This window comes from Gopherus evgoodei, chromosome 7, assembly GCF_007399415.2.
Source record: "Gopherus evgoodei ecotype Sinaloan lineage chromosome 7, rGopEvg1_v1.p, whole genome shotgun sequence".
Classification (NCBI taxonomy): Eukaryota; Metazoa; Chordata; order Testudines; family Testudinidae; genus Gopherus; species Gopherus evgoodei.
Genome location: NC_044328.1, coordinates 20,911,205 through 20,935,963, shown reverse-complemented (window position 1 = coordinate 20,935,963; position 24,759 = coordinate 20,911,205). Strand labels below are relative to the sequence as shown.

Genomic DNA, 24,759 nt, shown 5'->3' with positions numbered 1-24,759 from the left:
CAGTGTTGATTTGGCCACATTGCACATACAAAATATTTTCTGTTCCTGTTTTCCTTGGTAAATGCAAACTTTAATAAATGCCATAAAAATATCAGAGAGAAAATGTGGTTGAGTTAAGCTGGAGATACCTGAACTCATCATTCTGAATATAAAAGAGATTTATAACCTGCCATGAGCTTAAGACATATCATTTCCTGTGTCTGCTCCATGCTTAATAGTTTAATGTTTTCTTTCAGCTGCAATGTGTTGTTTTAAATGCTATCATTCTCTATCCATCAACTGGTTCACCATATGGCATGGTAATTCAGTGCCTCCCCATGCTCCCCTACCAATGTGCCTCAATCTTGACTGGAGGAGATACTGTTAGAGGTGATAAGACAATTCAGGTTCCATATTCAGTCAGTCTTTGGATTCTGATTATCTTATGGAGGCAATAAGGGCACCTTGTGATGCTCATTTTTGTATTGTACTAAGCACTGAACTAAGTTTACAGATTCATTTCATATTGTCAGCCAGAGGCATCAGATGTGCACAAGTGCATTTCAGGTGCAACTAACCAATGTTAAATTAAAACAATGACCTATAGTCAAAAAGACTCTGTATTCCATTATCGGTCAACAGAACCATGTAGTTACCATTCAGGGTCAGATTTTTGTTTCTCAAGTTTGTTCTGCCATATCCTAATTGCCAGAGACATTCTGGACAGCCTCACATGAACCTATTTTGCTCTCTGCAAAGTTTTTCAAACCTCAGACTGCTGCTTCTAAGGATGGCAGTGCATCTGCTTCAGTATCCTCTCCAGCATATGTTTCATATGAAGAAGTTCAGACTGGCCATAGCCCAGACCCTAGATTGATTGATTGAAAGATGAGTGGTAGATAGGTCTCTTTAAATAACATTGATCAGAAAATGGAGTCAATTTCTGGTTCTGGCTCAGCTTTGCAGTCAAGTGTGACAGATTTAGAAAATGCTTCTTCATCAACAGAGGTGCCTGTATTGATGGTTATGAAGGTTAATAATTCTTTGCCACTAAATAGGATCATATTTAAAATCAAAATCCTGGGCTGCATGCTTAAGCAGTGTAAATCACTGAAATCAATAGAGCTAGGATAATTTAAACCACTCGCAGATCTGATCCATGTATATGCGGCCATAAGAGTTACTGTAGTTTCACATATGCAGTGCCAATCACTCTGCAACCTGCAATGGAGGAGGGTAGGTTCTCTTCCCTGTGATTCTCCCATGGGAATACTCCGTCCTTAGCCTGGTGTTCAGGCTGTGCTCTTGGTGGAAGAAACTAAGCAAAAATCCATAAAGCTGGCCACAGCTCTTTTTGTATGTTATATATGTCACACTTAATCAAGTGGAGAAGAAGCATTCTTTCAGTCAAAAATATGGGACTGTCAAATGAAATTCTCTTTATTGTGTCTGGCACAGCTGAAGACTAATGGGAACAGTTTAAGAAAGGAAACCAAGACTGTTTTTTGGCAGCAGTCACATAGAAAAAGTTTGAATGAAGGAGAAATGATTCCATATTTCTAGTGATTGGGATGTTGACTAATTAAGAAACAATTGATGGTTTCTGTGTTATGTTCATTTTCTGTGGCAGTACAGACTTTGTACTTACGCCTTCATAATGATATCAGGATGGGCAGATTTGTTTATTCTTTTATTTTTCACATAGTCTCTGATAAAATATTGTTCTTTCAGTCAGGACGTCAATTTCATAAGAGAGATATCTATTAAACCTTACTTGGGTGTTGATTGAATGATGGAAATTGTGTGCTATCTTGCATTGGAGCATTGCTACACTGGAAAGTTGTCCTACTTTAAACTATACCAGTATAGTATCAGATGGGTAGCCGTGTTAGTCTGGATCTGTAAAAGCAGCAAAAGAATCCTGTGGCACCTTATAGACTAACAGACGTTTTGGAGCATGAGCTTTCGTGAGTGATTACCCACTTCTACCCACGAAGTGGGTATTCACCTACGAAAGCTCATGCTCCAAAATGTCTGTTAGTCTATAAGGTGCCACAGGATTCTTTGCTGCCTATACCAGTATAGTTAGAGCAATACAACTCTCATAGTGTGGATGCAGTTGTATCCATATAAAGGTGCACTATATTGGTATAACTATTCCCCTATGAGAAGGGGAATAAGTATACTGGTATAAAGTCACCCTTTTACAGATAGAAATGCATCCACACACCAATGCTTTTACTAGTATAATTATTTTGGTAGAGTTATATCGGTAAAATATGTAAGCGTAGATCAGGCTATAATAATTCAGTGGTTGTTGTTTGGATTAGCTGTTAAAAGACTAAAAGTCTTAGTTTAACTGTGTCCTTGACAATATGCTCCCTGGTCCTTTTCCATTTTCATCCTTTGTCTTTGGGCCCTTATTGGCTCAGAGTTATATCTAATGTAGCAGTAATCTTCGTAGTTCATGTTCTTCTAGTTAAGTGCATGGACAAGATTAAGATGTCTTTTGTGCTGTAACTATTGTTTGTGTCCCCTTTGTGGAATCTTTTTGGCCCTGCAGTGGATTTCAAGGTTTTGATATTTTTAAGATACTTTAGACACATGCATATTCAAGAAGTATGCTTTTCCACTGGTAGTTTTTGTCAAACACCCAGCTCTTGTGAGAGTGGTTTGCCTCTGTTTTTTATCTGAAATGCTTGGCTAAGTATGTTTGACTTTGCAAGAGAAGGCTAATTCTTGTTTTTTGACTACTATATTTAGTTTGGCTGCTTTACTTGGAATCATGCATTCTGTTCATCCTGGTGCCTTAAACAAATATTGGATGAAAATGTTTTGAATTAATGGCTCACAAGTCAGCCTCACTTGCACTTAATTTTGAACTCATTATAATCATTACATTTTAATGATTTTGATCTCTAGCAGTTAAAGGGAAGACATCTCTTTCAGAGAGATACCAAATACACTGCAGTGTTCTTTTGTAGGGGAGGGATAGCTTAGTGGTTTGAGCATTGGCCTGCTAAACCCAGACTTGTGAGTTCAATCCTTCAGGGGGGCCATTTAGGGATCTGGGGCAAAAATCTGTGTGGGAATTGCTCCTGCTCTGAGCAGGGGGTTAGACTAGATGACTTCCTGACGTCCTTTCCAATCTATATATATATATATGAAATGGGGTGGGTTCCTCAGTCAGTCTCGGCTGGGTTTAAATGGAGAGTATTTTTCTTTTATCAATGGCACAGCACACCAGCAATATCTCCAGGAGACATTTTGTCTCTGACAGGCACAGTGTATTCCCAGGAGCCCTTTGGAAGCATAGCTACCGCAGTGTTTTTGTGGAAGGTGCAGTGCTCATTCCCTCCTGCAGAGAGCAAGCTCTAATGATAAGTGCTGATTGAGTTCAAGCCATGGACACTCTCCGTGCTATGCGAAGACGAGCACCACTCTGGACGTGTAGCTCTTGATCATTCTGCATGCAACAGTTACAATTTGTTATGTCCATCCATGCAGGCAAAAGTGAGGGAGGCTCCTTGTGCCCATTATCCTTGTGCTTTACCCAGGCACAATCAGACCCAAATGCATTTTTGTGATTGTTGACTGGTGACAGCTTGCGGTGTGGCACTCCCATACTCTCTATGCCATAAATGATATAACTTCTGGCAGCAGCAGGCTCAGAAATTCCAGTTTATAAAGTTGGAGAGCCAAGGTGGATGAGGTAATATCCTTTATTGGACCAACATTGCTTCTTGGGCAAATGCAAGAAACAAAGATATGTTACCTCACCCATCTTGGCTTTCTAATATCCTGGGACCACTGCCTACAACAATTTATGAAGCTGTATGTTATCTGAAGTTTTTCTGAACCTCCTGAGTCAGAAAACATGGAAAGGAAATCTTCTAAAACCAGGCTTTCTGGGAAAATCTACTTTCAGCTCTGCAAGAAACACTGAAGGATCCCAATGCTAAATATGTTGTTTTGGCATTTCCAGAAGTGACTGCAACCTGCAAGGGCTAAGGTACATAAACATGACAAATAGTGTATAACTGAGTTAAGTGGATTTTTCTAAATCTAAAAAAAAAAAAGTTTGGTTTCATTTCAGGTTTGCGATATAGAAGAGGGGTAGTACTTACTTTATTCTATGCCTATCCCTACTTTTACTTCAACTAGGGAAGAAGAATAAGAGAGCGCTTTTCCCTCATTCATATACTAAACTCCACAACCTTTTCAGTAAATCATGGGCCCAATTCTGCCACCTGGTGCACAGCATTTAACTGACAGAGGGTGCAAGTTACAGTCAGTCCTTTCAAAAAGAACATACATTGCCACAAAATAAATTCTGACTTGTACTTCTGTCATAACAAGAGATGGGGATGTAATGCAATATGCACAGCTTGCTCAGATTCCATGACCTCTGTAGAAAAAGCAAGTGTAGTCATACAAGAAATAGGGCCTGCTCACTTTCTCAACATGATTCCCTTTATCAGTTCAAAAAAGAACTAGATAAGTTCATGGAGGACAGGTCCATCAATGGCTATTAGCCAGGATGGGCAGGGATGGTATCCCTAGCCTCTGTTTGACAGAAGCTGGGAATGGGCAACAAATTACCTGGTCTGTTCAATCCCTCTGGGGCACCTGGCATTGGCCACTCTCTGAAGACAGGATACTGGGCTAGATGGACCTTTGGTCTGACCTAGTATGGCCGTTCTTATGGTCTTATGACCCCAATGTGGGCAGTCATGCCTAGTTGCCAGAGCAGGAGTCAGCATCAAAATCCAAGATCAGAGCCAGAGTCAGGCAGCAGAGCCAAGGGTCAGAGCTGGAGTCAGAGGCCAGATGCTATAGCCAAAGTCAGGAATCAGAAAACAGAGTCAGGATGGGTTACCTGGAATGAGGCAGGGCTGGGGCCAAGCAGGCAGAGGCACCATCACGGCTGTGGGTAAACACTTTGAGCAGCTACTGAACTGCTACTGCGCTGGGCTTAAGAGCTGGTCTGCAGACTCTTCAAACAATCAGGCAGTGTAGCCACCTTCACGAATGAAGTTGCTGGCCCTGATTCCTGATACCAATCAGAAGCAGTGTACACCTGTCCCCATCCCCCATGGGTAATCATTATTTAAAACCTCAGTAAATCTGGCCAAGCACGCAAGATTTGGGGAGCTCTGTTTGGTGCTGGAGTTGATGTTACAGCATTTGGGCACTGTGTCCATGATAGATAAGAGATGAGCCTCAGCTGCAACCTTAGGCCAAGATCTAGATCCACATTTTATCAACATTCAAGGGAGCCTGGATGCAAGGTTTTGGTTCAGGCACAGCTGATCTATTCCAGACCCAACCCCAAAGAGAGTCATTTCTGATAAGGATGAGTTCTCTGTTCCAGTTTCTGCATTTGATTTAATATATGCTTACACTGTGTTTCCATTAACATGTCCATCAGCGAGAATTAGGTAGGGGAGTAGGTTTGCCTGATTTTGATCCCAATTAAATATTGAGGGGTTCAGAGTTTGACTCTAATATGAGTCATTATTGGATTCATGCTTTTGCTTAGGAGAGAATGTCAGGGGCGAAAAACATAACAGAGGAAGCATAATGAAACAATTCAGTGAAGAAAGAGTTAAAACGTAGAGCAGAGAATGGACAGACTGAATACCAAATGCAAAGGGATTGTGAGGATAGAGCAGAGGGGGAGAGAGAAGCTAGTGAAAGAAGACAGTGTGATATGTTTACCATGTATCATATATGTCTCCTATGCCAGCACAGCTTTTGAAGTCTCTTCTGTTCCTGCAACATAGCAGAAACATTTGAATGGAAATACTCTTAAGAGTGCCCATCTCTGATCCGGGCACCATTCTAGATCTGATAGACATGATCAGCAACAGCACATTTGTTATATAAAGCAAAACAGACCACATAATATTATACACATTGATTCTAAGGGCCAAATCATAACCTATGTTTTGTGCCCCTCAAAGAGAAGTAAGGGTGTTTGAGGAGAAGGGAACCCTTGAGTGGGCTACCTGCATTGCAGATCACAGTCTGTCTACCTGAACTGCTGCTCTGTGACTGTAGAAACCTGCATGGAGCACAGATTATAGGAGGCAAAATTCTGGAGGAGACACCAGGAAGTCTGCCTGCACATAGCTTGAATGCTAGCTGCAGTTGCAGCATCTCTATAAATAGTTGTCTTTAAAAAGTGCCATTTTAGTTTTGGAACACTGAATCCTGTTGTGTTATTACCTAACACATGGTACATGAAACAACGATTAATGATACACTACAAATCACAAGTAGCTAGTAATTAAAGTGACCAATTCACCAACAGCCCATAGTCTGAAATGTGTTCCCATAAAATGTTCAATAATTGAGATTTATTAAAGTCCATTCATGGATAATTTTTTAAGTAAGAGACTCATTCATTGAATATGTTATTTACCAAGAATAGTTCTCCTAACTCTGTGTAAACAGCACAGTCTTATGCCACCTGATCCAGAATGCCGCCTGATCCAAAGCCCATGGAAAGACTCCAGTTGACTTCAATAGACTTTAGACCAGGTCCTCTAGGCTTAGCATAAAAGGAATCTCTCTCATCAGAGCTGCTGCCTATGGTTACAATGTACCTACAGAGTCTTTTTTAGGTTTCTACAGTAGTACCATAAGGGGAAGTGGATGTTATAGCACTGGGATAAACATTGCCCCTTCCTTAAGTGGAGAATCCCCAATCTCTTAAACCCCATATAGTGGTTGCTGTGTGCATTAGAAAGTTGGATGGTTTTGATGGGAGGCTAGGGTACAATTACTGCTTTCCTAGGATGGACTAGTGTTTTTAGAGTATCTTTATTCCCCTACTCCATCTTTGATCTGGAGCTATAAATTCAGTACTGCACCTAGCATGTGTGTGATTTGTTGTTAGCTCACAGATAGCCTGCTCTGTTTCATTAGTGCACTGGGAATTTCTTTATATGGAAATGGATTAAAAGTGAAGCAAGTGGCAGAGCAACTTTCATCTGCCTTTAGTATTTCACCTAAATAGGGGTGGGGGAATTGGTGACCAGAACAGAAAGCAGAAGAGAATTATAGCGGGCATAAGAAACTGAGAAGACGAGCAGAACCACGCACAGCTAAATCCATGAACTTGGATCCTCCAGAAAAGCTAGGGTAGCATTCCAAGTAAGTGAGTCATAAACATCTGTGAACATTTCACACTTACGTGAGCGCATCCTCAAGACAGCAGAATTTAGCTATAACATGTTCCTCCAAAATGGTCCAAGTCTATAAATATAGCTAATTATTTAGACTGAATGGAGGATGTTGTTCCATTCCATCCAGCCCCCACAAAGGCTGTCCATGGCAATATTTAATGACACAAAGTAATCAAAACATATTTTCAACTAAAGAGCTGCTTGGCTGTTACCGCTCAGATAAAATCCTTTCAGGTGCACTGCATGTTTAGAATACTTTGCACGCCCGTGACATAATAGATTTTAAATGATGAGCTAAATTTGAAGAGGCATAGAATATGGACAGAATTAGTTGGAGCTTTCTGTACAGAATGTTCCATTACTGGAAGGTGAGTTATTCAGCCACACATTTCATAGGGAAAGCTCAAAAGATTAAAATTTATATTAATTTTGTCCAAAGCTCGTAGTCCTTAGGTTGATTCCAATAGGTTTATTTTGTCTGAATATGTACAACAAAAGGATTGCAGGATTTGCCTCAAAAAATGCAAGTAAAATATTAAAGATTAGAATCCAGATCCAGCAAAGCACTTATTAACCAGGTGTTAAACTTTCAGCATGTAAGTGTCAGAGGGGTAGCCGTGTTAGTCTGGATCTGTAAAAAGCAACAAAGAGTCCTGTGGCACCTTGTATACTAACAGACGTATTGGAGCATAAGCTTCGTGGGTGAGTACCCACTTCATCAGACGCATGTGGTGGAAATTTCCAGATGCAAGTATAAATATGCAGGCAAAAATCAGTCTAGAGATTAGTTCAATCAAGGAGGATAAGGCCCTCTTCTAGCAGTTGAGGTGTGAACACCAAGGGAGTAGAAACTGCTTTTGTAGTTGGCTAGCTGTTCACAGTCCTTGTTTAATCCTGAGCTGATGGTGTCAAATTTGCAAATAAACTGAAGTTCAGCAGTTTCTCTTTGGAGTTTGGTCTTGAAGTTTTTTTGCTGCAGGATGGCTATCTTTTAAATCTGCTATTGTGTGTCCAGGAAGGTGTAAGTGTTCTCCTACAGGTTTTTGTATATTGCCATTCCTAATATTTAACTTGTGTCCATTTATCCTTTCACGGAGGGATTGTCCAGTTTGGCTGGTGTACATAGCAGAGGGGCATTGCTGGCCCATGATAGCATATATTATATTGGTGGACGTGCAGGTGAATGAACCAATGATGTTGTGGCTGATCTGGTTGCGATGGTGTCGCTGGTGTAAATATGTGGGCAGAGTTGGCATCAAGGTTTGTTGCATGGATTGGTTCCTGAGTTAGAGTTACTATGGTGCGGTGTGACGATCACGTTAACACCACCCTCTACCGAAAACCCACCAACAGCTATGCCTACCTTCATGCCTCCAGCTTCCATCCTGGACACACCACATGATCCATCATCTACAGCCAAGCGCTGAGGTACAACTGCATTTGCTCCAACACCTCAGGCAGAGACCAACACCTGCAAGATCTTCACCAAGCATTGTCAAAACTATGATACCCGCCTGAGGAAATAAGGAAACAAATCAACAGAGCCAGATGTGTACCCAGAAGCCTCCTGCTGCAAGACAAACCCAAGAAAGAAACCAACAGAACTCCACTGGCCATTACCTACAGCCCTCAGCTAAAACCTCTCCAACGCATCATCAGTGATCAACAACCTATCCTGGACAAGGATCCCTCGTTTTCACAGGCCTTGGGAGGCAGGCCAGTCCTCTCTCACAGACAAATCGCCAACCTTAAGCATATTCTCACCAGCAATCACACACCGCACCATAGTAACTTTTTTCAGCATGTAAGTAGCCCATTGACTTCAAGTTAACGTAAAGTTAACCATGTGCTTTGCTTGATTAGGGCCTGAATCCTGCATATAGTGTTCAGGACGGGAAAAGGGGAATCTGAGAGTCAAACTACAGAAACAGCAGTGCACTGAGTGTGACTGGCCAAAGGGAAGAGCAAGACTGTACTGTGCTAACAGATATGCTATCATGTTTGCAGCGAGCAGGGGGATTCAAGAAAAGGGGAAGGCTGTTCCCAAATCTGGTAAGCATGTCTCCTGCCATCTATAGCAGGCACAAATTAGTAATGATTACAGTGACACATTGCTTCTGGCAAACAGCAGAGCATCAAAATGGCCCTACATGCAATGGCAGGGTGTCTATTACTGGATGCACTCAAAAGCCATCACCACTGTTCATACAGGGCAGGGTTTGGGTGATGAGGCCAAGATTTGACCCACATGTGTCCTGACATATTAAAAAAGTTAGCATTATAGGGCTCATTTTTAGGGAGGCTGACTACCCACAACTGCTTCTGAAGTTTGGGAGCTGTGGTTGTTCAGCATCTCTGAAAATTAAGCCCCTAGTGTAGCTATTCACAGAAATTCCACTGCTTTAACTAAAATGAGTTCTAGCCAAACTGTAGTGAACTACTTGAGCTCAGCTTATGAGGGCTTGATTCAACTCCGCCTGAAATTAGTGGGAGTCTTTCCCAAGCCTGAACATCAAGCCCCAAATGTATAGCTAAAGATGTCTCTGGAAAAATATACAAAACCAAAGCCATTATTGGTATATGGATGATTCTATATCAAATAAATAGCAGCAGTGTCTTGACCTCCTTTAATCTTCCCCTGGATTGTGTGTCTATAATATAAACTCTAAATTAAATAAACATGTTGAAATGCTGTGGGATTCTTATCTATTTAAAAATGACAAAGCTCCAGGAGCAAAAACACATTTAGAATCATAAAAAATAAATAAGCAGTCAAAGAAAATTCTGCTTCCAAATGGTGAGGAGCCTGTTAGACTGCACAGGGAAAATATTTCTCCATTTACTGATCTGAATATCGCTGTGTGGCTAGGAGTTAGACAAGCGCAGATTTTCTTGTGAGAATTCAATATGATCATATATATATATATATATATATATCTTTAAAATGATTAATATGAATAAATAAATAACAAGGAAACTTTTTTTCCCCAATAGAAGAACAGAATATACAACTAGAATTGATGAGAAATCTTTTAAAAATAAAATAGCCAATTTGGTTGCTTTGCCTCAAAAGAGCAACAAAAGAGAGCTGATTTCCAAATTGTGTCTATTAAATATAACAAAATATATGACAATCTGTATTTTTACCTGAAAAAAATTGATTCAGAAGACAAAAAAGAATAAATTAACAGTTGAGCTAGGCTAACTGACTTTTATTATTTTCCATGTCTGCACAGTAAATATTTGTCTATTGCTGAAATTGATCTGTAGTTCCAAGGATGTATATTTCCTAAATTTAATAAAGAATTGTGAACATTTGAGCATCAGGGTTAGCAGTGTGGTTCCTGTACCAGATACTTGTATAAGTTATAATTACTTCAGTAATTGGGGATGTAGGTGTGACGTTGCACCCCATAAGGCTTTATGAAAATATGCTTATGAATGCTGTAGCGGGGTGGTCACTGGCTCCTGCCCTGAGCGGTTTAAAGAGAGCCCTGGGAGAGGGCTGTGGAAGGTGAAAAACTACTAGGTTGATTGGGGAAGTAGCCACAGCTGGGCCCTTATAAGTGGCCCTTATAAGAGGGCAGTGGACCAGGGAGCACTCAGTCTCTCTTTGCTTTCAGAGAGAAAGGGGACTGGCTGCGGGGAAGCTAAGGGTGCCTAGAGTGAGGCAGGGCTGGGGAAAGGCTTGATAGGCTGGGAAGCTCCAGGCCCCATAGAGGCACTCGGTTTCAGAGAGAGGTAGCAGGTCCAGGCCCAACCTTGCCTATGATGAGTGGCTGATACTGCAGCCCGCCCCAGGGTGCAGGGGTGAGTTGGTGACTGGCAATATCCTACAACTGAGGTGAGGTGGGGATAGGGTGTGGGGGTTCCCTGGGGAGAGGAAACCTGAGACTAAGGTGTGCACTACCAGGGGGCAGCATCCCAGATAAAGGACACTGGGGTCTGGGAGGGACATGGGCTGGAAACAGTGGGTCAGTGGCCTGCAGAGGGGACTCCAAGGCTGGAAACAAGGTAGTCCCCTCCAGGAATTAACAGGAGGTGCCACAGGGGTGAGTCCACTCACTTATAAATGTATATATGACATAACTGGAATATGTTTTATGTTACATAGGCCATGTAACATATCTTTGTAAAGGTTATGATCTACTGAATCTATTCCTCCTATTTGTATGCATGTATCACTTTTTTATTCAAATTTATGAATATTGGTTGTGTACTTGCTTGATTTTTAAGTAGCCTTAGTAAAACATTTGGTCAGCTTCTTGAGACAGGAATGTGTAAATTAAGTGTTTCTTGATTGGGCACTTAACGAACAATAGATCTTGGAAGACTCCAATCCACATAAGAAGTCTGCTTGAGGACATTCAAGGTAGCATGCAAGCCATGGCTGCTACCTTTAAGTTCTGAGTCATGCATGGACATGTGGCTTGCCCATGTGACTCCACAACTCCATCTTGTAGCTGGGATTCTACACAGGGGGAGGGAGGGGTGTCCACCCACAAGAGAGTCTATTTAAACCCCTGGGAAACCCCTCCATTGTATCTTTAGCTAGCTCAAGAAATAGCCTCTTCACCACCAAAGGACACCTGAGAGAAACTGGAACAAAGGACAGCAACCACAGGGGGTGTGAGTGATTGCTGGACCCAAACTAGGAGGAAACTAGTCTGTAAAAGGAAGCTTACTGGAACACCTCTGAGGGTGAGGTTTTAATCTGTATTCAGTTTTCTTACTGTATTAGGCATAGACTTCCGTGTTCTATTTTATTTTGCTTGGTAATTCACTTTGTTCTGTCTGTTACTACTTGGAACCACTTAAATCCTGCTTTCTGTTATTAATAAAATACTTTTTACTTATTTAACCCAGAGTATGTATTAATACCTGGGGAGGGCAAATAGCTGTGCATATCTCTCTATCAGTGTTATAGAGGGTGAACAATTTGAGTTTATCCTCTATAAGCTTTATAGAGGGTAAAATGGAGTTATATGGGTTTGGACCCCACTGGGAGTTGGGCATCTGAGTGTTAGAGACAGGAACATTTCTTAAGCAGCTTTCAATTAAGCCTGCAGTTTGTGGGACATGGTTCAGACTTGGGTCTGTGTTTGTAGCCAGCAAGCCTGTCTGGCACAACCAGGCAGGGTTTTGGAGTCCCAAACTGACAGGGAAAGCAGGGGCGGATGTAGTCTTGGCACATCAGTTGGCAGCCCCAAGGGGGTTTCTGTGATCCAACCCATCACAGTAGGCTCACCCTGCCTACTGAATTATGAACCCATTACATTGGTGAGCATTTGTTCCTAGTTGTGATCCTATAGAAATCAGTGGGTGGGACTGCTTATTTGAGCAACTGCTCACTTAATCGTGAGCCTTTGAGCTAGGCTTTGGTTCTGCATGAGCGTTGCCTACCTTTCAGCTCCATGCACTCTAAATTACAATGGTACTTCGGCTGATCAATACTATGGTCTTGCAAGTACAGATTGCAGGGTAATAGCGTGTATTTGAAACCATCTTCAAAGTCCCTGCCATACAGAAAAGTTATGGCTAATGTCTCAGCTAATGATGCTGCTGCATCAGAAATGCTGGCTGGTCTTTGCTGTGATATACACCATTCACCAAGAAAGCACTAGGCATTATCTGAAGGAATGGACATTGCATCATGGCTAAGAGGTACTGTACCTTTAAATGTTTTCCAGCTGACAAGTTAGCCTCTAACTAGAACAAACCATGCTATATATTGATGGGTTTTACCTAGAGCTTTTAGACACTGAAATTCTGAGGATACTTTCACACCATTTAGGCCATGAGTCAGCAGGGTAATTAAGTGAATGCTTAACTTTAAGCAAGTGAGCAGTCCCATTGACTTCAATGAGACCGTTCAAATGTTTAGAAGTAGGCACATGCATAAGAAACTTGCTGAACTGGAACCTCAGTCCCTAAACTATGTTTCTAACCCAAACCACTTTGGATTTGTTTTTTTTGTTTTGAAGAATTTGAAATCCCTAAATCAGTGTCATCTCCTCACCTATTTGATTTTGGTCCTGGGTCAGAGCTGAATGCGAGAAGGATCTGTTTTTCTGCCTGAAATAGATATTTGACAAGATTTCTACCATTAGAGAGAGAAATCTCACAAGAACAACTCTTAAAATACAAATAGTGTGAAATCTAAATGCAAACTTTTATCCTAACCAGGACCTGAAATTAATTAAGCTGGACCCAAACACTCCTCCTAAATCTAGAACCTATTGCCAATTGAAAATAATGCATAAGATTTTAGCATAAGACCTGTTTTTAGCCAGACGACTAAAGCTTATGTTTTTCATTCTTTGTGACTTGTTCACTTGCTATTGTGAAAGTAAATTACGTTCTGCTCTTTTCTGACATTGTCAAAGATCAGGGAATCAATTACCTCTGTAAAGCTTTATCAATATGGTTGGATATTGACAGATTTAGTTGGGGACTCATTTTTAACCTGCACATTATCAACATAATGTCACTGAAAGGCAAAGTTGAATTTCCTGTGTTCCTATTATGAATCTTCCTATTAAAGAAATGGCCAGATAATCAGATAATTTTCTGTTTAACCTGGCAAGATATGAAGCTCTGAGTAGTTAGTTTCTGCAGCTTACACATGATTTTTTCAAAATTAACATGAACAGTAATAAAATTAATAATAAAATGTGCAGTGTTGAGAGACAATGTAAGTTTGATCTCTTTGCTTGATATTTGTTGAAAAGAAATTAGATTGCTTGTGTTTACCTAGAGTAGCCTGATTAAAAAGATCAAGTCAATGGGCAAGTAAGCATACAAGGTCAATAATGCAGTACTGGCAAGGAGCCAAATGTCGAACTCTGTTTGTTCATTTTGAGAACATGTATAAAATGAATTACTGGTAATAAACTAAAAATTCAAAAAAACAAAGCTGAACCTAATCTAAAAGGAGGCTCATAAAGGACTTTTTTTTTTAATAGTTGTGCCTGTAGTGGACTGGCAAATTTTAGATGGATTGTTGTGTCTTTTATATTCAGTACCTTGAAGATTATCAGACCATGTCCTATTGGAAACTTTCCCATTTCCACCCCACCTTCCCACTCCATCTAATAGATTTGAAACCTTTTATTTGGTAAACTCTGTAAATGGTACGAACTTTCCTTACAATTTGTGGTGTTGATGGAATTGACATGTAAGTGAAACAACTGACTCTCTTAAAGTTAGAAATCCTCTATAGGCACTCAACTTTAAAGCAAGGTCAAAGATTGCCTTTTGTGAAAAAATCACAAATCCCATACTCATTTGCTGCTCTAAACAACAGACTTGACACCAAGATCACCACCAATATTAGCAAGTTAATAGTTGGTAGCAGATAAACCTTTATGAAGAGTGATGCTGTTCCATTCCCAGCTTGGTATGACTGCCAGAGAAAGAGGGACTGTGACTGGAGGAAGTCAGACGGCTTTTATTTAAGGTCAAAATTTTCAATCAGAGCTGGGGCAACATTTGATTTTTCTTAGTTTTTTTTTTTTCTGGTGATTTCATGTTTCACTGAGTGCATTAGCCTTCACCTATGGAGACTATAGTTGAAAATCTATCTTAAACTTTGAGTGAAAGTAACTGCTTTTCTCAGAATTCTTTGAAAGATTTTCCATGCCCTTAGTGTGAAAGGCACTTAAAATGGGGCATATCATTAATTTATTATTATACCTTTTAATATTATTGTAGCATCTAGAAACTCTAATCATCACAAGTGGGGACCACTGCTGCTAGGTACTGTGCAAACATAGAGGAAGATACTGTCTGTGCCCTGAAGAGCTTAACACTCTAAATGCTACACTCTAGTATCATTGGTTTTATGAAGTTTCAAGCATGACAAAGAAAAAGCCACATGCATTCACTTCTATCATCATGATACCTTAGTGTCTAATCCTGCCACCACTTACATGCCTGCCTAACCTTAGGTAGTTCCTGACACTATATACATGAATGTACTCAGGTGGAGAAGCATTTGCAGGATCATGCCTTTAGATTGATTCCTAAATCTGTCCAGAGGGTTGAATTTGTAGGAATGAGACAGGTAGTTCTTATTACCAGTTCTTCTCAGCTGTGTAACTTACTCCGAATAGAGGTTTTTCAGAACCCAAGGCTTGTCTTGTTTAGGGAACAATGTAAGATGAAACACTCATATATAACAAAATATGATTAAAACAAACAAAATTCCCCCAAGCTACTCCTTCCTCTGGTTTTCCCAGTGCATCCTATCTCTTCTCTGTTTCTGTTAATGAGATTGAAAGCTCTTCTGAGCAGAGTCTGTCTGCATTTTTGTCTCTTGTGCAGCACTGAGCCTATTGTTAGTGTTTAAAAATACATATTAAGCATTTATCATCCTAATGGTCCCACTCCTGTCTCCGTGTGGTAATCAGGAGTTTTGCCATTGACTTCAGTGAGACCAGAAATCAGCCCCACCGCTGATTGTGTCCAAACTTTTTTTCTAAGAGTGCACAAAACAATACTTGCAGTTTGTTCTGCAGCATAATCCCAGTTCCCTTTTTCCAGGAGGAGTTTACATCATTCATGAGCTAAGGGAGAGAACAAGAAATCCTAGGTCCTTTCTATCAGTTTGTGTATGATAATTGGAGATGGGCCTGGATCAAATCCTCAAATCCAGACATCTCTGACTTTCAGATGAATGGTTTCAATCTAGACCTGAACCTACATAAGAATTTCCATACTAGGTCAGACCAAAGGTCCATCTAGCCCAGTAGCCTGCCTTCTGACAGTGGCCAATGCCAGGTGCCCCAGAGGGAATGAACAGACCATGGAATCATCAAGTGATCCATCCTCTGTCACCCATTCCCAGCTTCTGGCAAACAGAGGCAAGGGACACTGTCCCTGCCCATCCTGGCTAATAGCCATTGATGGACCTATCCTCTATGAATTTATCTATTCTTTTTTTGAACCCTGTTATAGTCTTGGATCCAAGTTTTACATGCATTGATAATTCCTTCGTAGCTATAGCATATGTAAGACTGTGTTCACAGCTCTAAATCAAAGCAGAAAGGGAGGATGGTCTAGTCGTGGTTAGAATGCTAGCATTGGGAGACTTGGATTCAGACTCCTGTGTAAACTGTTTCTCTCTATGCATCCATTTCCCTTCCATGAGAAGTTAAGAGAACTTTCCTACCTCCAAAGGCTGATACAAGGATAAACATGTTGGAGATTGTGAGGAGCACAGATACTGTGATAATGGAGGTCATATAAGTACCTTAGACTAGAACTTTTCTGATTTAAAAAAAGTATACTAGGATCTTTCTGATGTCTATCTTCCAAAGTAAGATCTTAAGGCTGGATTTTGCTGCAGTGCTATATAGTACTGGCATCTGCTATTTTTGTTCAAAATTCTGCACCATTTGAAGCTTACAGAGATGGCTTCTTGTTTCAGATTTGCCCTGTTTGTGCTTACTCATTGCTTCAGCAGAGCGTTACAGTGTGGCCTTGCAGACCTTTCTAAGAGATGCTATTGTACAACGTGTGTGAGTGTTTGTTTGAAGTCTCCAGAATGTGCTTTAATTGAAAACATAACTTGACACAGTAGCAAATGCCAAAAGAGAAAAATAAAAGGCCACTCTGCTAGCATTTTGTACTGACAAGCACTTGATAGGAAAAACTGTGCATATCTGTGGAAAAGGAAGCGTATGGCAAAGAAAAAGAACTATTAATGAAAACCTTAAAGGACCAGATCCTCAACTGATGAAAATCAACATCACTCCATTGACTTCAATGGAGCAGCCACCATCTTATTGGTTTCATTGATGCTATCCTGATTTACATTAGCTGACGATCCGACCTATTTCTGTCTTTCTCTCACACACACGTGCATCCGACAAAGTGGGTATTCACCCACGAAAGCTCATGCTCCAATATGTCTGTTAGTTTATAAGGTGCCAAAGGATTCTTTGCTGCTTTTACACACACTGCTTTTACACAAAGCTCTTTTTGTGTGTATATATTTCTTTTCCTCATTTTTTAAAATAAAACTTTGTTTTACAGGTTGCCCACCACTTGGTCTAGAGACTTTAAAAATTACTGATTTCCAGCTCCATGCTTCTACAGTAAAGCGATATGGCCTTGGGGCCCACAGAGGAAGGCTTAATATTCAGGTAACATCAATTTTCTTTGTAAGTGGTAGAATGGTTTAGGGTTGTAGTGTTCTGCAGACAGTGCTAATGGATGGTTATAGGTTTTGACTACCTTGTCAGCTCACATTATTCAAATGAAGGGGAAATATTGAATTATAGGGTAGGGCTGATGAAGAGTTCTGAAGTTGTGGGGTTTGTTTTGTGCTTTAAAAAGCTCTGCATTTCATGCTGCTTATAATTCAAATCCTAATGGAATTCCATAAAGTAAATAAGGTGAAGTGGAGAGAAGCAGGGAAAAGAACCTTCCTGTGTTAACAGAGCCCAAAGAGGAGACTGTAAGGATATTTGAGAAGCAAGAACATTTTGTTTCATTATTTGCCTGTAAATAATGAACCTGGTGACTAGAAAAAACATTTTTAAGCAAAGTAACTTGTCACCAGTCAGCTTGTCCCAGGCAATGATACTTCTACCAAAAAATATAGCAAATTTGGAAGCCACTTGTATATGTTCTTGTGTCTCCTGTGTTAGTTACTTTTTCTTTATATGGTGTTCGTGGTTTTTTGTTTTTTTTTTTTTGTTTTTTTTATTCCAGCATCAGTCTTAGGCAAAAAACACTATTCTAGGCACATGAATAGCACTACTGAATGGAATTCTAATATGCCAGAAAAGGTTTAAGTGCTTTGTGCAAACAAGTCCTCAGTTCCAAACTCTTGTTCTTAATTGTTTTTTTCACTCTTACAGAGCTTCCTTCTCAACTCCATTCCCTTCCAGTCTAAAACCATTGCTAATTCAAAAGAGAGCACAATATCTATAGCTCGATAGCATGTACAGGACATTAGCAACTTTTCACTTCTAATTTGGTGACTAAAGTCTCAACTGGTTTTATGGTTTCAGTTTATTAATCTTTTTTCCAACTGAATCATTGTCTGATGGACTGAGCATGGGACTAGTAGCCATTAATTTTTGAGTTGGCCTTGAAATTCCCCTCCTTTTTTCAGCTTGACAAGTCACTTAATGTCTATGCCTAAGTTTCCCAATTTGGGAAAAAAAACAGGAATAATTACTTTGTATGGTGGTTGTGAACATTAGTTGATATTTCTCAAGCACTTTGTGATCATTAGATGAATGGTGCTATGTAACTACCAAAGAATGATGATGGTTACATTTTATTTATGTAGAATAATGCTATAGAAATGGTAAAAGTCTTTCCAGGTACTGAGATGCATACCTGGTTCCTTGTCTCAACAGCCTATCAGTTCTTGTTTGATGCTTGTTGCTATATACTGCCTTTCATTTTATATTGTAACCTGTCTGCACAGTCTTCCATATGTAATTGGGATTTCTGGCTATCCCTGGTTGTTTAGCTCTTTTAAATTAGAGTGAATATATTGTGAAATGTCATCTGATTTTTGGGGCATTGGCAGGGGGTTGAGGGAAGTCACACAAACATCTTGAAACTGAGACCAAAGGCAAGGGTATTATAGGCCAAATTCACTCTGGAGTTACTCTAGTTGTATGCTGGTGTAAATCCACTGAAGTCAAAGGAATTAAACTGGCATAAAACGAGTTATGTGGGTTGAATCAGTTTCCATATATTATTTTAATTAAGCAAATCAAGGTACATATTTCAAGGACATCTATTTACCCTAGCTGAGACATTAGTGATAGAACAGAGCCATAGATCAGATGACTTTGAGGAGAGTGGAATTTACCAACGTTAGAAGTGACTTTCTTGCTGTGAAATTCCTTTGAAACTTGAAATCGGCTCGACATTTTCCTTTGGCCCAAATTGAATGGAATTCAGTAAATGAAGTAATCTGATTCAGGCTGCAGTTACTTCCAAGATGATTCCTTTCCTCCAATGCACTTACCAAAACTAGAATCTGTGCATTATTCAAGGGACAAACAGAATGATGGTGAATGTGTTTAAGGCTTGAAAGTATATTTAAAAACTACAAAAATAGTTGAGGGGGTTCCACTCAGGTTTATGACTAGATCAAAACCTCGTAACTGGAATGTGAACAGAAAAGTGGCTCCAGCCAACTCTTCCTTTCAGAACAGCTAAGTGACACACAGGCTGGACAGTTTCCATAACAACATTTGGTCACTTGTTCAGTCTTCTTGTCTCCAGTCTGCTAGGTTACAGGGTTTTTCTGGGCCACAGAACTCCTTTCTTCTTGATCAGTGTCCAACTCTTCTTCCTGCAAATGAGCTGCTGCCACTTGCTGTTGCCTAGCAGTTCTCCAGACTCCACTGGCTGTGACTGTAATATCTGTACCAATTTTTAGAGAGTGACTCCATTTTTCTCCATAGCGAAGCTCATGCTTCCATCTAGGTGGTTGCCTGAAGGCTGCAGTGTACTCCCCAACCAAGGGCCCTTTAACCCCAAAGGCCAGTCTTTTTATTTATTTATTTATTTTATTTATTTTTATTTCAAAAAAATTTTCAGTTGTGTTCTTCGTTCTCCAGTTTCAGATCTTTGTTTAGAAAATTGATCTGTTTTCCTACTGCACAAACAAATGCTTCAGCCTGTCATAACTCTGCTAGATGCAATGTCTTATTCAACATATCTATTGCCATTTCCATGTATTATGTAAATTCTGGCAAACATTCTCTTCATTTTCTGAACTTTCAGGTTTGTTTTGGTTATTTTCTGGTATACATACTTTCATGATCCCATCACTCTGTGAGGCTTATGTATATAAATAACGTGAGTACCTAATCTATGGCAATGTTTAAATTTAGGAATTTATCTTTTTTTTTTCCTTTTCCTATTTGAGTGCCACCTATTTCTCTTCTACAACTTTATCTCTAACAGACAGCTCCAGTAATCTTCAAATTGCACACTTTCTACATTATAGCGCCCACCCAGATAAGCATTCAGTAATCCCTTAAACCAGCTCAAACATTTTGAGCACTTACCATGACTGACAGTGCATGTAAAAGTGCATTCTGCAGTTCTTTTTCTTTTTCAGATACTCCTAGTTTGCAGCCTGGCCTAAAATGACTAAGGTTTCAATATATTCAAGTTGGTGTCATCACTTTTTACAGATTTCCTCAGTCCCTTAATTTTGCATGTTCAACTTCAGTTCAGGATTATGATCTCTGATTTTTGGTGATACTTTCTTATAAAAGTCCCATTTATATATTTCCCAATTTGGGGAAAAATACTGTCTTTGTTTCAGTTTTGAAATTTAGATTAATTTACAAGTACTTTATTGAGAGCTGAGGTTAAAGCCAATTACACAGTGAAGACAGGCTTTAGAGTTTGAGACGGAAGTGCAAGTATGTGTATTTGGTGGTTTGTGCTGTATGCGGTTGTGTATTTATGTGCGCTCCTTAAGTGTACAGTAATCAGAGTGAAATTCAACCCTGGACAGTGGATCAGCATATTATCTATGCATTTCAGTCCCACTTACCTTCTGGTTAGAAGGTTTAATTGTGATGAAGGTGATGCATAGAACTTTGCATGCCCTGTGAATTTCACCCTAGTATGCACACAGTAGATTCCACTCTTTTAAGTATCAGAAGATGAGTTTGTGTGTAGACTTGTTTCTTTGTCACTGTTACAGGATAGAGCAAACAATGAAATCCACAATCAATAGTGGCTGAACTTTGTCCTCACTCATAACTATTTCACATTTGGGAACAATGTGTACCTTCAAATCAGCAGCACTGCTATAGGTACCCGCATGGTCCCACAATACGCCAACATTTTCATGGCTGACTTAGAACAATGCTTCCTCAGCTCTTGTCCCCTATTACCCCTACTCTACTTTCTCTACATTGATGACATCATCATCTGGACCCATGGAAAAGAAGCCCTTACGGAATTCCATCATGACTTCAACAATTTACACCCCACCATCAACCTCAGCCTGGACCATTCCACACAAGAGATCCACCTCCTAGACACTACAGTACTAATAAACGATGGCCACATAAACACCACCCTATACCAGAAACTTACTGACCGCTATACTTACCTACATGCCTCCAGCTTTCGTCTAGACCACACCACTCAATCCATTGTCTACAGCCAAGCTCTACGATACAATTGGATTTGCTCCAACCCCTCAGACAAACACCTACAAGATCTCTAGCAAGCATTCTTACAACTACAATACCCACCTGCTGAAGTGAAGAAACAGATTGACAGAGCCAGAAGAGCACCCAGAAGTCACCTACTACAGGACAGGCCCAACAAAGAAAGTAAGACCACCACTAGCCATCACCTTCACCCCTCTGGCCCAAACTAAAACCTCTCCAGCACATCATCAAGGATGTTCAACCTATTCTGAAGGACGATCCATCACTCTCACAGATCTTGGGAGACAGGCCAGTCCTTGCTTACAGGCAGCCCCCAAATCTGAAGCAAATACTCACCAGCAACCACATACCACACCACAAAAACACTAACCCAGGAACCTGTCCTTGCAATAAAGCCTGTTGCCAACTCTGCCCACATCTATTCAGGGGATGCCATCATAGGACCTAATCCTGTCAGCCACACTATCAGAGGCTCATTCACCTACATATCTACCAATGTGACATATGCCATCATGTGCCAGCAATGCCCCTCTGCCATGTACATTGGCCAGACCAGACAGTCTCTACGTAAAAGAATAAATCGACACAAATCGGACGTCAAGAATTATGACATTCAAAAGCCAGTCAGAGAACACTTCCATCTCCCTGGCCACTTGATTACAGACCTAAAAGTCACAATATTACAACAAAAAAACTTCAAAAACAGACTCCAATGAGAGACTGCTGAATTGGAATTAATTTGCAAATTGGACACCATTAAATTAATTTATTCTTGAATAAAGACTGGGAGTGGATGGGCCATTACATAAAGTAAAACTATTTCCCCATGCTTGTTTTCCCCCCCTACAGTTCTTCACATCTTGACGATTGCTGGAAATGGGCCATTTTCATTACCACTACAAACAGTTCTTTTTCTCTTCTGCTGATAGCTCACCTTAACTGATCACTCTCCTTATAGTGTGTATGGTAACACCCATTGTTTCATGTTCTCTGTGTATAGATATCTTCCTTCTGTATTTTCCACTGCATGCATCTAATGAAGTGGGATATAGCCCACAAAAGCTTATGCTCAAATTTGTTAGTCTCTAAGGTGCCGCAAGTACTCCTAATCATTTTTTGACCATTACACAAATATGGTACTTAAGTTTCTTCAAACTAAAGAAATGCTAATGACATTTAGCAGTTATAATTAAGCAAATGATAGTTATGTTTTTGATGTACTGTATTATGCACCATGATATTTCTATGCTGCCACTCCTTTATGTTGGCAGTAACTGCTCTAAAAGGATCATGAGCTGGTTGAAAGTATAAGTCCTGAGCAATTTCAGATCTACAAGCTCCCTGTGGTGAAATAATTATTGCCTTTAGAGGATCTAGCTGTTGTCCTCATCCCATTAGGAATTATGTACAAGTTAAACATGGATAGATTTTGCTACAGGTATAAATAATTACTTGCATTGCAGCTGACTTACTGGGTGTTCATTTCACAGAAGACTGAAATTTCTGCCTCTGTATTTTTAGTACATTGAGGGCTTAGTATCTTCACCCTTGATACAAAAGTAGGCTCTTTGAATTGTCATAGTATGGGACAATTTTTATTGTCTTGTATTTGGAAGAAGAACCATAATTATTAATTGAGAAGACATGCTCTGCTGTCATATTAAAAAGATGGATGAACTTTCTATGAGACTTCAGCCTTACTTCTATATTTACACTCTGGTACCATATGAACAATCATTTGCACCCACAATTTTGCATGAATTTCAGTATCTAACAGCTGAATTTACAGGGACTTGATATGCAAGCAATGATCTGCTGAAATCCTATTTAGCTGTGCATGCAAATTTTTTATATTATATTTTATATATTTTTTAATCATTGCAGGTGCAATTTTAGAGGGCATTTTTTTACGAATTAAGCATCTTGATTTTTAAAAATAGTATATTTAAACAGCAAAAAACAAATTGCTGATAAATTACATAGTAAATGTTCTAGCAGCTGGAGAAAAGTTGAAGGAAAAAACAGAATAGAAACAAGTAACACAAGACTTCATCTTTATGCCCTCTTTCTGTCCCTGACTCAGAAAAACACTTAAGCACATGCTTAAGGCTCAGCATGTGCTGAAGTCCAGATATATTCAGCAAAATATTTAAAGGTCTGCTTAACTTTTACTATGTAATCTCATTTTATTGAAAGCAATGGGCCTTAAGGATGTGCTTCAGTGACTTGTGCAAACAAGGCTTCTCCTATACTGCTGGTCTTGTTCTTCTCCATTCTCCTTTCTATCATCCACTGCCGCATTCATCTTTTCCTCACCCTCAGATGTCCCATTTATAAAGCAATGGTCTCATTCTGAATTAGAGGTGGGCCTGAACCAAAACCTCAATCAACTTTGATTTAACTTTGCAGGAGTTTGGATCTTAACTTTACAGTTCAAGGCCTATCTCTCTTTCAACATATTTTATTTCATCATCTCCATTGAGTGGAGACTCAGTTTCATGGCAACACTACCAGTTAGTTACTTTCTGGATTACATTGTAGCAGGAGCCAACCAGCAACAGAGTCATAGAGTTTAAGGTCAGAAAGGATCATCTGGTCTGACATCCTGCATATCACAGGCCATCAACACCACGCAGCCCCTGCACACTGGATCAAAAAACTTAAATTAGACTAAAGCATTACAGCTCCCAGGAAACTAGACCAGTATGGACCATTGGCAGAGAATAGGAGGGACCAAGGTGCACCAGTGTGAGGCACCTGCAAGGGCAAGTAAATGATTCAATAAGATATATCCAGATAATCTTGGCATGAGGCATGCACCCACATGCTACAGAGGAAGGCAAAAAAACTCCAAGGTCACTGCCCATCTAAGCTGTGGGAGAATTCCTTCCTGACACCATGATCAGTTAGAGTGTCTCTGAGCATGTAAGCAACAACCAGCCAGCCAAGAATCTGAGAGAGAGAATGCTCAGTACCACCTCAAAGCCCTGACCCTCCCCTTCCAATGTCCCATCTCCAGCCATGGCAATCCCTGATGCTTCAGTGGAAGGAAATAAAAATAAGTGCTGGAACTAGGGGTGCTGCCCCACTCCTTGGCTTGAAGTGGTTTCCATTACATATACAGGGTTTATAGTTCAGTTAAATGGCTTTCAGCATCCCCACTATAAAAGTTGTTCCAGCACCCCGATGATGATGATAATAATGATGATAAAAACACACCAGAAATCACTGGAAGGAAACAAAATCTATCCCTGCAGATGGCTGGCTGACTGGTCAAAAACTTGTGGGCTTTGAAGGGCATGTTCACTCAAAGTTGAAGGATTATTGTTAGTCAGGGGGCCAGAACCTCAAGTCAGTACTTCAGTGGAACTATGCCTATTTAAACCATTTACACTAACAAGCCAGGGCTT

At 40.1% G+C, this 24,759-nt stretch overlaps 1 protein-coding gene across 1 annotated transcript in view; it reads left to right on the top strand.

Moving 5' to 3' along the window:
- Positions 1 to 24,759, top strand: part of CPXM2 (carboxypeptidase X, M14 family member 2) — a 115,820-nt gene that overhangs the window by 19,012 nt on the left and 72,049 nt on the right. Inside the window, exon 3 of the mRNA XM_030570797.1 lies at positions 17,211 to 17,320. Within this exon, the coding sequence (XP_030426657.1) occupies positions 17,211 to 17,320 (110 nt within the window). The remainder of the gene's footprint in view (positions 1 to 17,210; positions 17,321 to 24,759) is intronic.